Raw genomic sequence first — 22,106 nt, forward strand, 5'->3', positions numbered from 1 at the left:
AGGTATCACAGTGTGTACAGGTATCACAGTGTACACAGGTATCACAGTGTACACAGGTATTACAGTGTGTACAGGTGTCACAGTGTATACAGGTATCACAGTGTATACAGGTATCACAGTGTACACAGGTATCACAGTGTGTACAGGTATCACAGTGTACACAAGTATCACAGTGTGTACAGGTATCACAGTGTGTACAGGTATCACAGGTATCACAGTGTACACAGATATCACAGTGTACACAGGTATCCCAGTGTACACAGATATCACAGTGTGTACAGGTATCACAGTGTACACAGGTATCACAGTGTACACAGGTATCACAGTGTGTACAGGTATCACAGTGTATCACAGTGTATACAGGTATCAGTGTATCACAGTGTATACAGGTATCACAGTGTGTACAGGTATCACAGTGTACACAGGTATCACAGTGTGTACAGGTATCACAGTGTATACAGGTATCACAGTGTGTACAGGTATCACAGTGTGTACAGGTATCACAGTGTACACAGGTATCACAGTGTGTACAGGTATCACAGTGTATCACAGTGTATCACAGTGTATACAGGTATCACAGTGTATCACAGTGTATACAGGTATCACAGTGTGTACAGGTATCACAGTGTACACAGGTATCACAGTGTGTACAGGTATCACGGTGTATACAGGTATCACAGTGTGTACAGGTATCACAGTGTATACAGGTATCACAGTGTGTACAGGTATCACGGTGTATACAGGTATCACAGTGTGTACAGGTATCACAGTGTATACAGGTATCACAGTGTAGACAGGTATCACAGTGTGTACAGGTATCCCAGTGTGTACAGGTATCACAGTGTACACAGTGTGTACAGGTATCCCAGTGTGTACAGGTATCCCAGTGTGTACAGGTATCACAGTGTACACAGTGTACACAGGTATCACAGTGTATACAGGTATCACAGTGTGTACAGGTATCCCAGTGTGTACAGGTATCACAGTGTACACAGTGTGTACAGGTATCCCAGTGTGTTATTACTTCGCTGCAGGAGAAAGAAGCTCCTCCCTGATGAGGTCGACCATCATTAAATCATTGTTGTTAAACAAATGGAGAGCGTCTCTCCTTTCTCTTTGTCTTTCCACCATCTTGTCTGGTTAAGAAACTTTTAGGCTTCTTTAAAATCCTCCTCACTACTTTTAGTGGTTTCCCACCTTAGCAGCTCTCTGAGGGCTTAAGATGTTTTGTGAATGACTTTTATCTTATTCAGGGAAAAACTCTAAGAAAAATCTTACATTTTGAGGAATTCTAAGATTTTTCTTAAGAGTGACGTCACTCAGAGAGACTTTTAGTCTTAAGGATGCTTTGTGAATACGGGACCTGGTGTATACGGACTGGGAGTCATGACACCACGGAGGATACTTTGTTCTGTGCAGAACTACTAGTTACTCCTAGTTACTCCCAACATGGTGACCAGGAGCAGAGATTCTGCCTTCGACAAGGAAACGGAGCCCAAGTGTTTCCAGCTAGTTACGTTTTCAGCGGTCTACACGGAGACAGAGGCCCCGCCCACCAGACGATGCTGTTTCCTGTCACCATGGTTACTGTCCGATCATCCACACGACATTTTAGGAAGCTGGAAACGTTTTTTTTTTTTAAAAACGTGTTCCAGAGTGGAGGAGTTAGAAAACGCCGCCTCGGCTTTGACGTGTGGACGGACAAGACACACATCGGCTGAAAATGATGATGTCATGGCCCCGCCTCTCGACCTATAGCCCCGCCTCCCTCTCCGTGACGTCATTAACACCACCAACATGGACCAACGTGTGTTCCTCTCTGTTTCTGCTGTATTTCTGTGGCAGCGTTACAGCACCACCTATAGGCCTGGCAGGGGTACTACATCGGGTTGAGGAGCTTTCATGGTGTCATGAATGCAGATATTTCCCGTGTGGACGGGAACGTTTTAAGAACGACGGGAGAAAGAAGTGTTTTCAGTGGCTTTGAGCACCGTTGTCATGACAACGGACTATGAAAACACTACGAAAGTTTGCATTTTCACTTGGGATATTTGTAGCGTAAAGTTTAAAAGCAACATGGACGATCTGGTGAAGACAGAGTCTGAACAGTCTGATCTGGAAGGGTTAATGGTGAGAGGACGACGCTGCTGCTGCTGCTGCTGCTGCTGCTGCTCTGATCTGGTGTTTCTAAATCTGTCCTCTCACCAGAGCCCACACCAAGGCCTTCATTATCTCCTGCCACACACACACACACACACACACACACACACACACACACACACACACACACACACACACACACACACTGAAGGGAATATTGTATGTATGAAGAAACACATTTTTGTTGAAGTTCCACTGGAAATTAACACACGCTGTCGAGGGTACTGTGAGATTAATCAGGTCAGATTAAGCTCTGGGATTATTCCCTCTGCTGTGTCTGCAGGGTGTGACTGGCAGGAGGGACGAGATGCGAAATATTGGGATCGTTGTTGTTACTTCGGGGTGGGATGAACTATATCTCCGCCTCGTAGTGATTAAAGGAGACTGGGTCATATAACTTGAGATAAATGTCTTTAAAAAGCGTCTCCATGCAGATGATGGTGAAGTGTTCACTGTGTTGGTGAAGCGCGACGTTGTTGCCATGTAAATGTGGTGAAAAGTTTTCACGTGTTGTGATTTTAATGAGCGTTTAATCGGATTACTTCTGGTCCATGTGACTGCAGCTTCTCCCAGTGGTCGAAGTCTTTGGGCAGCAGCAGGAGACCCTCCATGTCGAGACTGCAGATCAAATACCGTTACACACACACACACACACACACACACACACACACACACACACACACACACACACACACACACACACACACACACACACACACACACACATTCTAGTGGACAGACCGCCAAGTTGGATTGTTATTATGGTGACTGTCAAAATTAAAGTATTAAGTTGGATTGTTATTACAGTGACTGTCAAAATCAAATTACCAAGTCCAGGAGGACTACTACACCACGGAGGAAACTTTGTTCTGATTGGCTGTACTGAGCTTGTGCAGAACTACTAATTACTATGGTGACCAGGAGCAGAGTTTTAACCACCTGCACAAAGATGGAGCCTGAGCGTTTTCAAAAATAAGTGTTTTCAGTGGCTCTGACCACCATTTTTGTGTAAACGGACACCAAAAAAATGGGACAAAAGTTTTGTGTTTTCTCTAAAAATGTTTTATAAAAGGAGCTTATACTGGGGCAAATACTCTATTAAAGGGATCAGATAATGAAGCGCGACTATAAAAAGTCACTGAAAACTTCTTCAGCAATAAATTTTACTCATACGTCTTTTTGTTGAGGTTTTTATTTACGTTATTTGTTATTATTATATTCAACTACGAAAGTTGGGTGACAAGGTTCTGTTTTCGTCTGCATGTATTTATTTATTTATTGGCATGTATGTATGTATGTATGTATGTATGTAACCACTTTTTCACAAAAATTATTAACCCGAATTTTAATGAAATCTTCAGGGATGATTTGTCATCATTTAAGGACCATTCCATTAGATTTTGGGACGTCAACTACGAACCGTTTCAGAGTAAATCCCAATAAACTGCAAAACTTTCTATACAAAGTTGATAAAGGTACCTCATGGAGGAGATCAAAGGAGATCAGCGTCTGTTGCCATGGAGACGCTCCCTGCTCGGTGTTTCACAGTGACGTAGCGACCTGACAGGCTAGTTAGCGTCCATATGAGCTAACGGCTAACATGCTGGCGATGCTAACTCGGTTCATCAAACAAATGTGCCATTGGCGATAATCTGTGCTCTACCGTGTGTAGCTCTAGTTCTATTCATGTCTCCTAGTGTTTCCTCGGCCCTGCTCTGGAACGCAGCGCCGTCAGAAGGAGTCGGGGAGTGAAACAGAGAGGCAACAACAGTAGCGGCGGTACCAGCACTCAGAGATCTGATGTAAACTGTAATCAGGGTGTTAAAAGGAAGATCTTAATCCGATTGTTATCACTGATTATGTAAAGTCCTTACAAACAGTGAACAGCTTAACTTTCTTTGACTAATCCCCGACTGGAAAACACTCATCTTCAGTTCTTGCTGGTCGAGGTGTTGGAATGGCGAAACCAGTTTTTTGCTATTTTACATCATTAGAACCTAAAGCAGTGAATCAGACACTGACTGCTGCATTTTATTTAGTCCTCAGCGTAATGTGCATGACTTCCATGTCCCCTGAGGTGTTGAAAAACCTTGGACGGCTCCGGAGCCGACCCGACCCGACCCGACCCGGGCGTCCTCGGCCCTGAGCAGTGCTCTGACACAGTTGTGCTTCATTTCCACCACAGTGTGTATCTCTGAACTCTCCGCGGCGTGTCACCGTTTTAATCGTGTGCTGTGTCGTTCCTGGAGCTGCAGCTGCGACATGAAGGATGTGATGGAAAGCAGAGTTTGTTTGAAACGTTACCGGGGCGATGTTTGTTGGAATAAACACAGGAGGCCTCATATCATCGGCTCCGAATGGAGGCGAGGATCTGGAGCTTCTTACCTCTGAACCAGGTAACGAAGCTCAGAGGAAAGTTATGTGTGTGTGTGTGTGTGTGTGTGTGTGTGTGTGTGTGTGTGTGTGTGTGTGTGTGTGTGTGTGTGTGTGTGTGTGTGTGTGTGTGTGTGTGACTATGCTGATGTTGCAAATATAACATACAAAAAATCTTGTCTTCTCTAGTCTGTTCTGGTATTGATTGATCTGGTATTGATTGATCTGGTATCGATTGATCTGGAATTGATTGGTCTGGAATTGATTAGTCTGGTATCGATTGGTCTGGTATCGATTGGTCTTGCCTTGTCTGGTATTTTCTTGCACAGTCCTGTCTTTTTGGGTCGTATTTGCTATTTGGTCTTGTCTGGTTTGGTCTTGTTGTGGTCTGGTATGGATTCGCCTTGCCTGCTCTGGTCTTGCCCCATGTGGTGTTTTTTTGTGCAGCCTTGTCTTTTGCGGCCTGCTTTTCTGTCTGGCCTTGTTTGGTCTGGTCTTATCTGGTCTGAGCTGTTCTTGACTTGCCTGGTCTTGGTTTGGTCTGGAATACTCTTGGTTTTGTGTGATTTGTCTCATCTGGTCTGGTCTTGTGTGGTCTGGTCTTGTGTGGTCTGGTCTGGCTCTGCCTAAGGTCCCATTTCCACAACAGTAATTGTATCCTCCAAACTTTCTTCACTTTTCAGTGTCAGTTTCCACGACTGTGGATCGGTGTTCTGATCCACTGCATCGCAAAGTTTTTATTTCGGCTCTCAAGGTGGAAAGTTTCTTCACGGTTGCGATGCTCTCCTGCAGAGACTGCTGGAGGCGACGGAGCCTGTTACTGCACCTCCAACCCCGGTGGTAAATAGTTCTTCTGCCAATGCTCCAGTAAACCAACATGGCCGACCCGTAGTGGTTTGACTGGCGGTCGTATTCTAGTTTTATCGTCCGTACTGGTAGTTTAATAGTTGAGACTCTCCCTGATAGCATCGGAGTCCTCATCAGTCCATGAGAATGTCGCTTCTCTCCATTTTCTTCACGTTTATAGCGTTTTGTTCTCTGCACACATCTGTGGTTTCATTACAAAAAGAAGCAACAGCGCCCTCCCGTGGCCCGGCAGACTAACTACAAGATGCCAGTGTGCCTGCTGCTGCCTTGGAAACAACACTTTTTTGTCACGAGAAATGTTGTGGTGGAAACGGGGTCTCGTCTAGTCTGCTCTGGTCATGTCTGAAGTTTCCTCAGATCTAAATGATCTCAAACAAATATGTTGGTTGAGATTCAGTCTGAGTTCCTGAGCACTGACCGCTCTGGAGTTCAGAACACAGCTCAGGGTCGTAGGACGAACCGGTGTTTGGGGGGAAATGTGTCAAGCACATGCCTTTGGACTGTGGGTCCTAAACATTCATGGAGAACATGCAAACGACACAGGAGGGCCTGTTAGAGCCTGATGTGGAACAACGACCTGAACTGTTATAACATATAATGTAATAAAACCCAAACTGTAATAACTGGTTGATGATGTAACAAAATCTAACAAGAATCTAAATGTGATCTCCGTATGTTTAATGTTATACATTATTTTGTACTGATTATTGGAGAAATAGATTACAGATTATAGAGAACAGAAAACTATAAATGACGTACATAAATACCATAAACTGTGTAAAGATATACGCATAAACAAATAGTCCAAACTTTTAGAACTCATTCTATCAGTTATTTATATTGAAGCAGTTCAAGTTCAAGTCCAACCATGAATCCTTCACTCACTTCATGATGTAATAAAATTATTACAGTATACGGGGGAAATATTTTTCCTGCTCCATAACGTAATATTATAAAGTTTTGAAGTTTTGGACTCAGTTACATTATTGACCAGTTATTACATTTTGGGTTTTATTACATTATATTTTGGAACATATCAGCTCTAACAGGGCTTAACGTGGACTCGAACCAGGGATCCTGTCACTGTGAGACTAGAGTGCTAACCACTACACCTTTTTGATGTTTAGTGTCATGACTAAAGTTGTTGATGGATCTTTTTTTAGCACCTATTAAATCTGTTCCTTCTCTTTTCTTCTCCTCCTCAGTTCTCTCTGTTCGGTTCTCGCTCCGCCAGCAAAACCACCAACGCTCCATCTTCATCCTCATCCTCTTCCTCTCCAGTCAATGCCTTGCTGAGGAAACCGGATCGACTGTCCAGCTCCAGCCTTCCTCCTCCTCCTCCTCCTCCTCCGCTGAGTAAAGCCGAGTTCCTGGAGCGTGTGCGCCGCAGTAACCAGGCCTGCCAGCAGGGGGAGTTTGCGCTGGCTGTGCGGCTCTACAGCGAGGCTCTGACCGCCGACCCCCAGAACTGCATCCTGTACAGCAACCGCTCCGCCGCCTACCTGAGGCTGGGCCGGTACAGCGCCGCCCTGGACGACGCCATCAAGGCACGACTCATCAACCCCAAGTGGCCCAAGGTGAGAGTTTCCAAACCCGCCGCCCCGCCGCCGTCACTTCAGATGGGTGGGTGAGGAAGAGGCTGCTGAGGAAGAGGGACTCTGTGTATCAAGACAAGTGGACCCGTCCACTGGCTTCTTCCTCTGATGAGTCATTAATGTACATCTGAAGTAACGTGGGTCACGAGTTGTTGGATGGAATATCGTCTTTTTGGGCCAGTTGTGTCTGTCGGACCTTATTTGGCTGTTCGGAAACAAGCAGATCTTCATTTCTCCTTCTTCCTCTCAGTCCTTCTCTTTTTTCAGCAGTTTTAATGTTTACCAGCACTCCGGGTCGGCGTGTTCTGATTCCATAGAGCGGTCGTATGGTGTTGTGGGGTTTGATGAGTCAGCATAAAGAGATGTTCTGTTGATGTTCTGAAACCTCTAACATCAGATTATAGAGCATCTTCCTCAACTAACACCAGATTATAGAGCATCTTCCCCCACTAACATCAAATTATAGAGCACCTTCCCCTCTAACATCAGATTATAGAGCATCGTCCTCCTCTAACATCACATTATAGAGCACCTCCCTTATCTAACATCAGATTATAGAGCATCTGCCTCGACTAACATCAGATTATAGAGCACCATCCTTCTCTAACATCCAGATTATAGAGCATCTTCCTGCTTCTGATTGTTAAAGCTGTTGTCGAGCTCCCAGAGGGTAAATATCATGCAGCCCAACATGCTTGGTGTGAGTTCTGTTACATTACATGCATCGTGAACAAGACAAGAACGTGGTCTCCTCGGATCAGCCTCCATCTCCAGCTGCTCCAGCTGCTCCAGCTGCTCCAGCTGCTCCAGCTGCTCCAGCTGCTCCAGCTGCTCCAGCTGCTCCAGCTTCACTTTCATATTTTACCAGAGAAACGAGAAGCAGCTTGGAGAGTTTAATCACATTTTACTAGTTTTAGGTTTTTGTTTACATCAAAACTTCACGCACACACACACACACACACACACACACACACACACACACACACACACACACACACACACACACACACACACACACACACACACACACACACACACACACACACACACACACACACACACACACACACACACACACACACACACACACACTCTAGTACAATTGTACACACATAAAAAATAAAAATACAAACAAAGTTGAACAAACATTAATTTATTTTCTCTCAGTTGGTTTTGCAGCACATTGTTGTGGAACTTCTGATGGGGAAGTTTCATCACAGACGCACATCATTAAAAAGTATTTTTGGGCGTGTTTGGAACACAATGATGTGATGAGCAGAATTGGTTTGGAAGCGGGTTTGAGAGCGTTTCCACACTTGAAGTGGTGTTTTGACGTGAGAGGCGGTCAGAGACTCTCCACGCCACTGGAGACGGGCGGCGGGCCGGAGCCAGAGGTTCTAACAGGCTGAGGCCCGGCCAGCCTCACGACGCTTCCTCTCTCTGTGAGAGAATGGACGGAAGTGGTGTTTGGGTGTGTGTCTGCTGAGAGAGAGAGAGAGGAGAGAGAGCAAGAGAGGTGGGGGAGGGAGAGAGGGAGAGAGAGCGAGAGGGGAGGGAGAGAGAGAGAGTGAGAGAGAGAGAGGTGGGGGAGGGAGAGAGAGGGAGAGAGAGAGCGAGAGGGGTGGGAGAGAGAGAGAGGTGGGGGAGAGAGGGAGAGAGAGAGAGCAAGAGAGAGAAAGAGGGGGGGAGTGAGGGAGAGAAAGAGAGCAAGAGAGAGAGGGGGAGAGGGAGAGAGAGAGCGAGAGAGAGAGAGAGCTGGGCACTTAAAGACAATAACAGGCAGCATTCCTGGCATGGCGGCGGTATCATGGCTGCTCCTTCAGCTGCAGGTCAAAGGCAAGGTCAAGACTAATGAACTACCAATGAGAGGAGAGAGTCCTCCTGAAGGGAGGGGGGTGGGGGGGCGCGAGTGTGTGTGTGTGTGTGTGTGTGGGGGGGGTACTTCTACTTGAGTTCCCTCTTTCTACCCCCCCTTCCTTCTCGCTCTCTTTTCTTTGCTTTTCTGTTTGCCTCCCACAGTTTGCCCCTGCGCCGACTTTTCTGTTGGCATAACAGGCTCACACACACACACACACACACACACACACACACACACACACACACACACACACACACACACACACACACACACACACACACACACACACTGGGGGAAAGCGGCTGCTCCTCTTTTGCATTTTGAAGTTGTTTTCTTGCGGCTTCACGCAGCTTTATCCACTTCTTTTTCTTCCATCCAGCAAGTCGACTTGAGAGAAAAGCTTTTTGTCTCTTTGTGATTCAGATGAGGCTCCGTCACAGACGTGAAGCCGCCGCCGGAGCCAAGCTTCCCTTTGACTCTCCTCACAGAGCGGCTGAATGTTTGCTGTCATCCGCTCATGAAGCCGTTAAGGTTTCCCTCAAAGCAGCTTTGAGAGGAGGAGTGTATTCTCTCCGTCGCTGCGCTCATCGCAGTGGGGAAAACTTGTGCTGCCGTTGTACTTTTGTAGTATTTTGAATAGAGACGTCTTGTTTGTGCCTCTCGTGTCGAAGGGAAGTGGAAAGCTGCAGCTCTTTTTAGGGCAAGTCGAGCTTTTCGTGGCAGCAGAGAGGAAGGGAGGAAGAGATGAAGAGAGGAAGAGATGAAGAGAGGAAGAAATGAATTGATGAAGAGAGAAAGAGGAATAGATGAAGAGAGGAAGAGATGAAGAGAGGAAGAAATGAATAGACGAAGAGATGAAAGAGATGAAAGAGATGAAGAGATGAAAGAGATAACTACCATCCCACCTTCCTACCTACCAAGCTGTCTATACTACCAACCTGCTGACCTTCCTTCCTTCCTTCCTTCCTACCGAGCTGTCGATACTACCTATTGACCTACCTACCTAACTGTTTATACTACTTACCTACCCACCTTCATTTTTCCTTCCTTCCTACCTTCCTTTGTAGCTGTCTATAATACCTTCCTTCCTTCCTTCCTTCCAATCTACCTAGCTGTCTATACTACCGACCTACATCCTTCCTTCCTTCCTTCCTACCTACCTTTGTAGCTGTCTATAATACCTTCCTTCCTTCCTTCCTTCCTTCCTTCCTTCCTTCCTTCCTTCCTTCCTTCCTTCCTTCCTTCCTTCCTTCCTTCCTTCCTTCCTTCCTTCCTTCCTTCCTTCCTTCCTTCCTTCCAATCTACCTAGCTGTCTACACTACCGACCTACATCCTTCCTTCCTTCCTTCCTTCCTTCCTTCCTTCCTTCCTTCCACTAACATCCAGATTATAGAGCATCTTCCTCCCTCCTCCTACCCTCCTGCCCTCCTGCTGGGGCAGTTCCATGACGATTTGATGACCATGTCAATCTTCACTGTGCCCTGAGATGCGACCAGATGTTACCAACTCCACCCGTTGACGTAGAAATGTTGGCAGCCGTCCCAGACCTCCCCTGTCATTAGCTAACGGCTCTGCAACCGCAAGGCTGCAGAAGCTATTCGTCTGGTCGCCGGCCGTCATGGACGCCTCGCCACATGACAGGGTGTGTGTGTGTGTGTGTGTGTGTGTGTGTGTGTGTGTGTGTGTGTGTGTGTGTGTGTGTGTGTGTGTGTGTGTGTGTGTGTGTGTGTGTGTGTGTGTGTGTGTGTGTGTGTGTGTGTGTGTGTGTGTGTGTGTGTGTGTGTGTGTGTGTGTGTGTGTGTGTGGGGGGGGGCACGGGGCGGTGGCGCTCTCAGTCTGGGTCAGTAGGGTAATCCAGGACTTGACCGACCATGTGAGGAGTTTCTCTGCAGCTCTTTGTGCAGTTTTCTGTCTGAACGTGTAGAAATGATTTCAGTCTGCACGCACACTTTAAGGAACGTTTTACGCGGCACGTGAAAACACAAACATTTCGTTGTGTTTTTCTGGTGTGCTGTTGACACGACACTGGTGCTCAGTGCCACTGAAATCGCAACTTTTCTGAAATGCTGCTGCAGGTAATGAGCACTGCGGTCGTAGTAAATAGTCGTAAACAGGACCTTAGTTCGTCCTGCCGTCCAAACTCAACACAGTGGTGAGCAGTGGTGAGCAGTGGTGAGCAGTCGGGGGCAGCGAGGCCTAACCCAGTACTGCTGCACTGTCAAAAATGATTTTTCTTTTGTTTATAATTAAAAAGTGATTCTGAAATCTGTGTCTGGAATCAACCAGGCTGCTTGTTCAATATGCAACTTTATCCAGAAAACGACTGGTTATATTTTGTGGAGCTCAAATCTCCTACGTCCTCTAAACGCATCACAGCAGTAACTGCATCGCTAACCTCTGATGGAAGCTGGACACTGCTGTTGGGTATAAATGTTGAGTGACAGGATCATCAGCCAATCAGATTGGGATGTTATTGACAGAACGCCCCAGGGCAAGCTTTTTTTTTTTTTTTAAATTTTATAAATACAACGTACAGAAGGTGACATTAACATAGCAAGAAGCTTGAGTTATATATGCCTCCAAAAGTTGGCTTTTCACATCAGTCATTTGAAGTATACAAAAAAAAAAAGAAGAAAAGAAATACAGAAAGAGAGAGAAAGTAATTCTATAATACAATTTACAGATCAAATTCCATACAGAGTTCTTTGGTCTTCACAGCTTTGGAGTTGGTGCAGTGCTTTAAAGTGATTATGTGTGATGACAGCAGTGATTTGAATACTATGAATTTAGGTTTCTGGTTGAAAAATGTAGAGCAGTGTATACGATATATGATATTTTGCTAATAATAAGATCAGGTTTATCACAAAGGATTTTTTTGGAGGGATATTTTTTTTCCATAAATACCAAAAATAACATATTTTGTTTCAGATTGTATGTTCATATTAAGCTTTCCAGTCACAGACCAACATGTTGTTCCAGAATATTTCAGTGTAAGAGCAGTCCCACACATGGCTGATTGAGTCTTCAGTGTTATAACAGAACGAGCACAGAGGAGCAATACTGTGAAAAAACACAGTTTACAGGGTAACATGGATGTAAACTCTTCAGCCATACACTCTGGAACCTTATTGGTTCCAAAGTATTTCCTGGGCAGAAGAACCACCACAGTTCCAGTCTGTGTCCATGAAAGCACTGATCCATCCAAAACCAGAAGCTGCTCTACTGATGGACTCCCTCAGGAGAAGCTCTCTTATACATTTATTATTGGTTTTATTGCTCAGAGTTTCCAATAAACACCTCCAGTGACAGGTCATCATTCCTCGTGTGCACATAGGAGGACGTCCACATGTCCACACTGGAGGGGACAGCGTCCATTACAACAGCAAATTCTTTGGTCAAAACTGGAAAGTTGTCAGGATGAAGAAATTCACGATAAAATAAGTTGATGCCTTTTTGTTAAAAGGTTGATGTTGGTGAAAAATACCAAAGTCAACCCATTTTTTTTTTTAAAGATAATAGTTTTGCGTTTGAAACGAATATCCTTATTCTTCCATATATGATACTTGTGAGGTGAGAAATTGTGTTTGTGAACTAATGACCAACATGAGAATAGCTTCACCGGACGCCTTCCGATGCTATAATTCCATTTCAGAACAAAGTTTATTCCTCCTAATGCTTCAAATACGTACACGTGTTGAGATGGAATTCCAGAGTGAATTCGGCTTTTTATCCATTTGATCTTAGAAGAAGAGTGTCAGGTATGAAAATCTATTACATTGGACCCGCCAGCACCTGATTTATTAATCATTACATTTTTTCTAATAAGATGTACTTTTTTCTTTCAGATGAAATCAAACAGAAAGTTATCAACTCGTGTTTTTATTCTATTAGAAGCATCTAGAGCAGAGCGAACACAGACGGGACTAGAAAGGCCTTCAGCTCCAGGAAGTAGGATTCTACCTGAGATCCATCGTCTCTTTGAATCCACACATTAAAGCTTTTATTCTTTCCAGGACAGGATGAAGGTTTTCCTTTTGTCTTTTGGTTTTCATCTTTCATACTAGTAACGCCCAGGTATTCCACTGGTTGTTTCACGGGGATTCCAGATGTTTGTCAGGCACTACGAGGTTTCGCTGGGAGTCCTTCACATCTGGCCAGGTTGAGTTTGAGACCAGAAGCTGATGAAAATGGATCTAAAGGTTGAATCTACCTGCGAGGATTCTTTTAAGAAAAGCGTAGTAGCATATTTCTCTCTCTGCTATGGTGATTAAATGTCATTAATGCTCCCGTTTTGGACAGTCTTATATACTTCAATTTTAGATTTTTATATTTCAGAAAAAAAAAAAAAAAAAAAAAAGGTTTCTAACTTTACTGCTTTCATAACATGTTTTTTGTTTTTGTTTAGTAAATTTCAAATATAAAAAGTTTTACAAAGGAACAAATGAATAATTGTTTTAATATACCTCTTAAACAGTATTTGCTTCAAACAAAAGCACGTATAATTTAAGACTGAACATTTTGAGACAGTCGGGGGGAAAAAACCCTTAAAAACATCAATACTTATATGCATTTCTGTAAATAAATAAATAAAGTAATGTTAAGATAAAAGACAGACGAAAAATCTGAAAATACCTCTCATTCAAAAAATATAAAAAGACAGAAATACTTAGTAAATTAATAAGCACATCAAGCAATCATAAATATTTAAAGAAAATTAAGAAGAAACAATATCCGCTTAAAATCATCTGAAAAGAAGAAATGAAATTCAAATAAAAACTAAATCGTAGTAAATTATTACCATCCACAAAAAGAAAACAACAGATCGAAGCAACATTCCGTATAAATAATGTGGAACTCTGACGAGATGCAAAGAACTAATAAAGGAACTGAGCTGAGGACATTGTAACGCGTGTCCGTACTGTTCTCTTCAGATACAAACCTTCAAATTAAACGAAGAGATTTAAACTTCTGCAAATGAAGAATAAACATTTCTTTCTCAGTGAATTATTTCCAGGTTGTTTATCCAGCAGCGGCCGCCAGAGGGCAGCACCGGCATGCTGAGAATCCTGCTGGTCACCGCTCAGAGGTCTGAAGCAGAAACTCCTCTTTGTTATGGAAACACCTGCGGTGACCCCGTGACCTCTGATGACCTCTGATGACCTCTGATGACCTGGAGGTCACACGAAGCTCCGTTACCGGCTTTTACTGACGTCTCTGTACTTCTCCTCAAGGCTTTACAGGATCATATTGACAAAGATCATTTCCCTCCAGAGTGTTGGAGGATAATTCAAGATATACCAGATTGTTCATAACAAAACAACAACTGTAGAAGTCATTCCAGACTTCTAACTCATTCCAGACTTCTAACTCATTCTAGAGTCTTTGACAAATCCTACAACTAATTCTACAAATCGGGCAAATTCTAGACGCTTTTAAAAATTCTACAATTCTTTCTAGAAATGTTGAGATACTGGAACTAATTTAAGACACATTCAGCAGGTTTCACACAATCTTCAACTTTCGAGTAATTTTACAATTTACTGTAGAGCGCTCACATATTTTACTTCCTGTTGCTCTAATCTAGAATAGTTGATCTCACAAATTCTCCAAACTATTCTCGGACTACCACATTCTCAAGCTCTCGCAAATTTTACAACCTTTAGCAAAATCCACAACTTTCCCCCGTGGGTGGAGCTTCGACAAGTCCAGCGAAACGTTCTAGAACTCCCCAAAAGTGGAGGTTTTGACAAATTTTGGAATAATTTCCAGAATCCTCACATATTCCAGAGATTTTGATCAATTCTAGCTATATAACCCTGACACTTTTGAGAATGACAACTTCTCCAAGTAGTTCTAGAGCATTCACTGATGCAAGACGGTTAACAAGTTCTAGACATGATCACAAATTCTAAGACTCATTTTTTAGGTTTGACACATTCAGGAGGATAACCCCCGGCCGGCTCAGTAGGTAGAGCATGAGACTCTCCATCTCAAGGTAGAGGGTTCATGTCCCACGCCGGGCACCACCTTCCTGTGGGCTCTCCACCTGCAGGAAGGTTCTCAATGGGTGCAATGTGATCTGGGTGACGGTGCTCAGACCGACACCTCCACCACCCGGAAACAGATAAGAGGGAGGAGATGGATGGATGGATGGACATTCACACAATCAAAATAATCTAGAACTCTCCAGAAGTGTAGAAGCTTTTTAGGAATGTGAAATCATTTGTAGAACCCTCACAAATTCTACATGTAACTTTAGAACTCTCTGCCATTCTGGAACTTTTGACAAAATCATAAATTCTCATAAAGTCTATAGACTCTTTGCGCTTTAGGCAAACTCCATGTAATTCTGGGACTCTGACACGCTCATGAACTTTGATCTAACACACTTCTACAACTCCAACATGTTATAGAACTCCTACACATTCAAGAAGTCCAACATGTTCTAGAACTCTGACATGTTCTAGAACTCAAACTCCTTAGAGAACTCTATCATGTTCTAGAACTCAAACTCCTTAAAGAACTCGATCATGTTCTAGAACTCAAACTCCTTAGAGAACTCTATCATGTTCTAGAACTCAAACTCCTTAAAGAACTCTGACATGTTCTAGAACTCAAACTCCTTATAGAACTCTAACATGTTCTAGAACTCAATTTGCTTAGAGAACTCTGACATGTTCTAGAACTCAGACTCCTTGGAGAACTCTATCATGTTCTAGAACTCAAACTCCTTAAAGAACTCTGACATGTTCTAGAACTCAAACTCCTTAGAGAACTCGATCATGTTCTAGACCTCAATTTCCTTAGAGAACTTTGACATGTTCTAGAACTCAGACTCCTTAGAGAACTCTGACATGTTCTAGAACTCAAACTCCTTAGAGAACTCGATCATGTTCTAGAACTCAAACTCCTTATTGAACTCTGACATGTTCTAGAACTCCAACAAATTGCCAAACTCTGACATGTTCTAGAACTCAAACTCCTTAGAGAACTCTATCATGTTCTAGAACTCAAACTCCTTAAAGAACTCGATCATGTTCTAGAACTCAAACTCCTTAGAGAACTCTATCATGTTCTAGAACTCAAACTCCTTAAAGAACTCTGACATGTTCTAGAACTCAAACTCCTTATAGAACTCTAACATGTTCTAGAACTCAATTTGCTTAGAGAACTCTGACATGTTCTAGAACTCAGACTCCTTGGAGAACTCTATCATGTTCTAGAACTCAAACTCCTTAAAGAACTCTGACATGTTCTAGAACTCAAACTCCTTAGAGAACTCGATCATGTTCTAGACCTCAATTTCCTTAGAGAACTTTGACATGTTCTAGAACTCAGACTCCTTAGAGAACTCTGACATGTTCTAGAACTCAAACTCCTTAGAGAACTCGATCATGTTCTAGAACTCAAACTCCTTATTGAACTCTGACATGTTCTAGAACTCCAACAAATTGCCAAACTCAGACATGTTCTAGAACTCTGACACATTCCGGAATTCTGACACGTTCTAGAAAGCCGACATGTTCTAGAATGCTGGCACTGCCGCACAGTGACGCAGTTGTTAGCTCTCTCACCTCACAGCAAGAAGGTTGTGGGTTCAAATACAGGGCTTTTCTGTGTGGAGTTTACATGTTCTCCCTGTGTGTGTGGGTTTCCTCTGGGTACTCCGGTTTCCCCCACAGTCCCAAAAACATGCACTGGTGGTACCTGAGCAAGACCCTCGATCCCCCCAGGGCTCACTATAAGAGATTATTAATCTCAATGTGGTTCTCCTGGCTGAATAAAGGCTAAATAAAAAATATTCTAGAAATCTGACATGTTCTAGAATCCAACACAGGATCAGGTATGGACTAGTCCCCCTGAACAGAGAGACCCCCCACAGCCCTCGCTGATTTTCATTGTATTGCTTTTGTCTTTTCCAGACGACTTGACTCGTCCAGTAAATGGAAGACAAAAAGCAAATGGAAAAGACAAAGACAAAACAGGACAAGCAAAGACAAGATGGAATAAGAACATGACTACCTTTGTATATTTTTTGAATTATTGATTCTTTATATTTCCACATGTATTTCCTTTTTATTTTGGCACTCCTTGATGGAAAGAATTAACAGACACACGATCCTCCAGCTCCTCCAGGAGTCCAACGTAAAAAATTGGTTGATTGCGTTGAGAGACCAGCTGATCAATTCCATAATTTAAAGACAGAGCGTCCGCCTTCGTTGAGAGCAGAAAGAAGAATGAGCCTGATAACACATTAGTCAGGGAAAATTGTGCATCGTCGACAAAATAACACACACACACACACACACACACACACACACACACACACACACACACACACACACACACACACACACACACACACACACACACACACACACACACACACACACACACACACACACACACACACACACACACACAGGTTGAGGTTCAGTTTATTTGCCATTTGTAGTTTGAAAGCCACATTGGAAGAAAATGTGGAAGGAGCTCAGAGCTCAGAGTTCAGAGTGCGCTGTCAACATTTATTAAGACATTTCATGATAAAAAAAACAATCAATCACTCACTGCCACATCAAATTCTAAAAGTCCGTACAGAATTAAAGTGCCTTGCTTAAAGTCATCACAGCTTGTGGAAAGAAACTATTCAACTGGCGAGCAGCGGAACATCTGAATTGAGCGATATCTCTTCCCTGAAGGAAGCGTTTCAAAAAGGCCCCGGCAGGGTGGCCCGAGGCGGCGTTCACAATTTGTAAAGCTCGATTCAAGAGTGGAGCTTTATGTGTGTCCTCCAGGAGCGGCAGAGGACAGCCAATGGTCCTGCTGGCTGAGACAACCACTTTGTTCAGGGAGTTGTTTTCTTTCAGACACACAGTGATACGGTTGGTTAAAACACTCTCGATTACACAACAGGGAAAGTTTAAAAGAATCTTAGCATTTTGAATAAAATGTGTCAGCAGAGGCGCCGCCTTGCTTCCTTAGCAGTGTTACTGGGATTAGAGCTCCAAGTCATGACAAAGAGTCACGCCCAAGAATTTACATTTCTCAACAACCTGCACCTCAGAATCACTGATAGTAACAATCTTCTGATTCCTGTTGTGACAAACGTGGAGAACAAGTTCAGGTGTTTCTGATGTGTTCTGAAGCAAGTTGTTTACCTTCCATTGAACTACATCTTCTACCTCCTCACGATAATGTGACTCATTTATAGAGCTGATAATCCCGATGATGGTTGTATCATCTGCATATTTGATAATCACATTACTTTCATGAGACGCTACAAGGTCGTGAGCATACGGCGTAAACAACAACAATACCTCCCTGTAGGGAAGCAGTGGCAGCCTACAGCTCATCACAAATACAACCATTGATTTTCACCCTTTGTAGTAAAAATTTTAATCCATTTACAAATGGCATCATCAAGTCCAGTCTGAGTTTGTGAATGAGATTTGTTAGGACCAATGAGTTAAAAGCTGAACTGTCTATGAATAGAGAGTAGAATTCAAAGCAACAGGAAACACTTCCGTTTTATCTTTATGCAAATTGGAGCAGGTCCACAGACACGGATTTAATCTCTGATATAATCCAGCACCAACCGCTCAAAGGTTTTCTCCTCATCCCTCCTCAATACTCCTCATCCCGCCTCATCACCCCTCACCATGCCTCATCACTCTTTGCCACTCCTCGCCACTCCTTATCACCCCTCATCACCCTTCACCACGCCTCATCACTCATCATCACTCCTTGCCACTCCTCATCATGCCTCATCACCCCTCATCACTCCTCACCACTCCTTGCCACTCCTCATCACCCCTCATCACCCTTCACCACGCCTCATCACTCATCATCACTCTTTGCCACTCCTCATCACGCCTCATCACCCCTCATCACTCCTCATCACTCCTCACCATTCCTCATCACCCTTCATCACTCCTCAGCACTCCTCGCCACCCCTCATCACTCCTCATCACTCTTCACCACTCCTCATCACTCCTCACCACTCCTTGCCATGCCTCATCGCCCCTCATCACTTATCATCACTCCTCACCACTCCTCATCACTCCATGCCACTCCTCATCACTCCACGCCTCATCACTCCTCATCACTCCTCATCACTCCTCACCACTTCTCATCACTCCTCGCCACGCCTCATCACTCCTCATCACTCCTTGCCACTCCTCATCACTCCTCGCCACTCCTCATCACTCCTCACCACTCCTCGCCACGCCTCATCATTCCTCATCACTCCTCACCACTCCTCATCATTCCTCGCCACGCCTCATCACTCCTCACCACTCCTCATCACTCCTCGCCACTCCTCATCGCTCTTCGCCACTCCTTGCTACTCCTCATCACTCCTCATCACACCTTGCCACTCCTCATCACTCCTCGCCACTCCTCACCACTCCTCGCCACGCCTCATCACTCCTCATCACTCGTCACCACTCCTCATCATTCCTCGCCACGCCTCATCACTCCTCACCACTCTTCATCACTCCTCACCACTCCTCATCACTCCTCACCACTCTTCATCACTCCTCACCACTCCTCATCACTCCTCGCCACTCCTTGCCACTCCTCATCACGCCTCATCAGTCCTCGCCACTCTACACACTACACGCGTCAGCAGTGGCAGTTTGATGGAGCGCCTCCTTCAGCCAACACGGTGGCTGGACACACGGCGTGGCAATGATGCAGTGGACATGATGCGTTCAGGTGCAGCTCGGACCGCGAGCTGCTCCATTCCTGTGCTTTCATTATATCTCTGTGGTCCAGGTCATGCTGCATTAGCACATTTATTTCTGTTTTTATTATCATCAACCTGGAGGCGTGTGAGGAGAAACTGCTGGTCTACCGTATTCTCTGGACCATAAGTCAAATCTTTAAAGAAAAAAAGCTTCATGAAGAGGTGGACAGTATATGATGTAGGTATAAGGAGATGCTCATCATTCTCTTGTGTTTTACTGCATTTGTTATATAACAAAACACACTGCAACTGATAGTCCAGAACATACGGTAGTTGGTCATCCCTTTGGTTTGTATTACTAACTGGGAATTACCATATTATATGAACTATAATTCCCTTAGGTTAAACAATAAGTCATGCCATGATTAGCCTTTCTTGTTTTCACAGTAACAGTTTCTTTTCTCCAGTCAGTCACACCTTTGTCTCACACTCTCAACTCTTTCTGCTGCTTCCTTTTTGTTTTCCGATGCACATTTGATCATTTCTGGAGACATTTTTCTGGCACCTGTCGGTCAAATCCTGTGGTCGTGGAGGTTTTTGTAGTTGTACTATAGCAGCTTTCTGTGGTCTTATGGTGACACCTTGTGGTCACACTTGGTATGTACAGAGTGTTAGAAGTGTGTGCAGCGGTTCAGGAGTGTGTGTCAGGAGTGTGTGCAGCAGCCGAGGTGCAGCGTGACTTTCAGACTGTAGGAAGCAGTTGTGTTGTGGTGAAGTGTCTCAGGATGCTGCAGCAGTCAGCCGGTTGGTGTTTGAAGTGGGAATCCTCGCAGCAGGAGTCACTTCTCCTCCAGGTGTGTGTGTGTGTGTGTGTGTGTGCGTGCGTGCGTGCGTGCGTGCGTGCGTGCGTGCGTGCGTGCGTGCGTGTGTTTTAGCCTTTATATATAGCCATTGCAGATAGAGTCGGCCTGTATATAAGGAGGAATGTGATTATTTATACAGTTTAAACATACAAACAAACAACAAATCTTTTGCAGCAAGTTTTGCAACCACTGCCGTGGTCAACAAAATGAAAGAAAATTAAATAATATAGTTACCTTGGTTTGTTAACAACATGTTCATGTTTTGAAAGTGTTTCTGTGTTCCATTGAAAGGCTGTCATGATGAGGACATAGCATTTTTTGGTTTTCTGTTGATGAGTGCAAAATGTCTATATTTTCTTTATTAAAAGTATTGTAATCAAAAATCTAGGTTTCATTATTTTTTTTATAACTAATTTCCAGCCAGTGAATGGGGAGGTTACTGCGTGCAAAGCAATGGAGTTGCAGAAGTTTGAGAAAAAAAGCCGCACAGCACAAGTTGTACTCAAAATATTTTGATCAGGTTGGCAGGTATGCAGGTATTCTGTAATTTTTCATCAAATGAGTGGGCAAAAATAGTTTGTATTTATTGCGATACTTGGGTAGAATATTCATTTTGCACCAGTCGAAATAAAGACTAGAGACATTTACTTCAAGGTCATTGCCATATTTTCTGTACTGGACGTCACACGTGTTCTTAGTTGTTTGGCTTTTCATGTGACTGATATTAGAAAGTAAGTTTTGTATCAAAATACACCAGTATATACCATCTTCGACCACTAGATGTCACTGTAGGACAACAGAAAGCTGCTACAGTGCCACAGAATCTACTGTATTAAATGACGAGGCAAGAAAAATGCCTCCAAAAAGAAAAAAGAATAATGACAGATGATAAAATGTGTATCAAGAAACAGAAAGAGAGCAGCAGCCTGAGTTCAGAGTGTGAGAAACATAACGTTTGAGTGACTGGAGAAAACAAAGAAGGCTAATCGTGAGCTGAAAGCTGAAGAACAAATACACAGGAGGTTCTGGAACAGCAGCTGCTAGACCTGGATTATCAACGAAGCAGTTCCACCTGGACATGGAGAAATAAATGTGTCTTTTATCTGATTGTTTATTCTTCATGACACATTAAAAAAAATAAAAATGAAGATGTTACTTATGGTCCAGAAAATACGGTAATTCTTGATTAGTATTACAAAGGGATGCTCAACTACCGTATCTTCTGGACTATAAGCTGCAGTCGGTTTAGTTATTTGGCTGGTCATGTGTTAAAATGTGGTTCTGGAACAGCAGCCGCTGGACCTGGATTATCAATGTCAATGATGTCAACTAGTTATATGTATGTGCTTATAAGGCCCCGTTTACAAAAACATTTTCAAGTTAAAATGGAAACTCTTTGTAGTGTTAATGAGTTTTGTTTACAGGACACTGAAAGCACGTCTTTGTTGAAACGGCTTCCAAGGTGGAACTTCAGCTTTGTCTCCAGCGACACGGGGAAAACACAACTTTTCAAAAACACTCCAAATTTGTTTCCGTGAAAACGAAGTAAATGCAACTTTTTCTGAAAATGGTCTGACTCCGTCTCCATGGAAACGGGGAAAATGGTGCTTTTTAAAAGCACTCCAAATCCATCTCCCTTGGAACAATGAAAACACAACTTTTTTAAAAAAATTCTCTCACTCTGTTTCTGTGGGAACGGGGGA

The 22,106-nt window shown here is 43.7% G+C and overlaps 1 protein-coding gene across 1 annotated transcript in view; it reads left to right on the forward strand.

Annotated features, from left to right (window-relative positions):
• The window catches only part of ttc28 (tetratricopeptide repeat domain 28), a gene marked incomplete at both ends in the record, with an annotated part of 129,919 nt that overhangs the window by 5,016 nt on the left and 102,797 nt on the right, over nt 1-22,106 (forward strand). The window contains one exon of the mRNA XM_080477729.1: nt 6,606-6,977. Within this exon, the coding sequence (XP_080333855.1) occupies nt 6,606-6,977 (372 nt within the window). The remainder of the gene's footprint in view (nt 1-6,605; nt 6,978-22,106) is intronic.

Source organism: Lipophrys pholis (assembly GCF_963383615.2).
Source record: "Lipophrys pholis genome assembly, chromosome: 12".
Taxonomy (NCBI): domain Eukaryota; kingdom Metazoa; phylum Chordata; class Actinopteri; order Blenniiformes; family Blenniidae; genus Lipophrys; species Lipophrys pholis.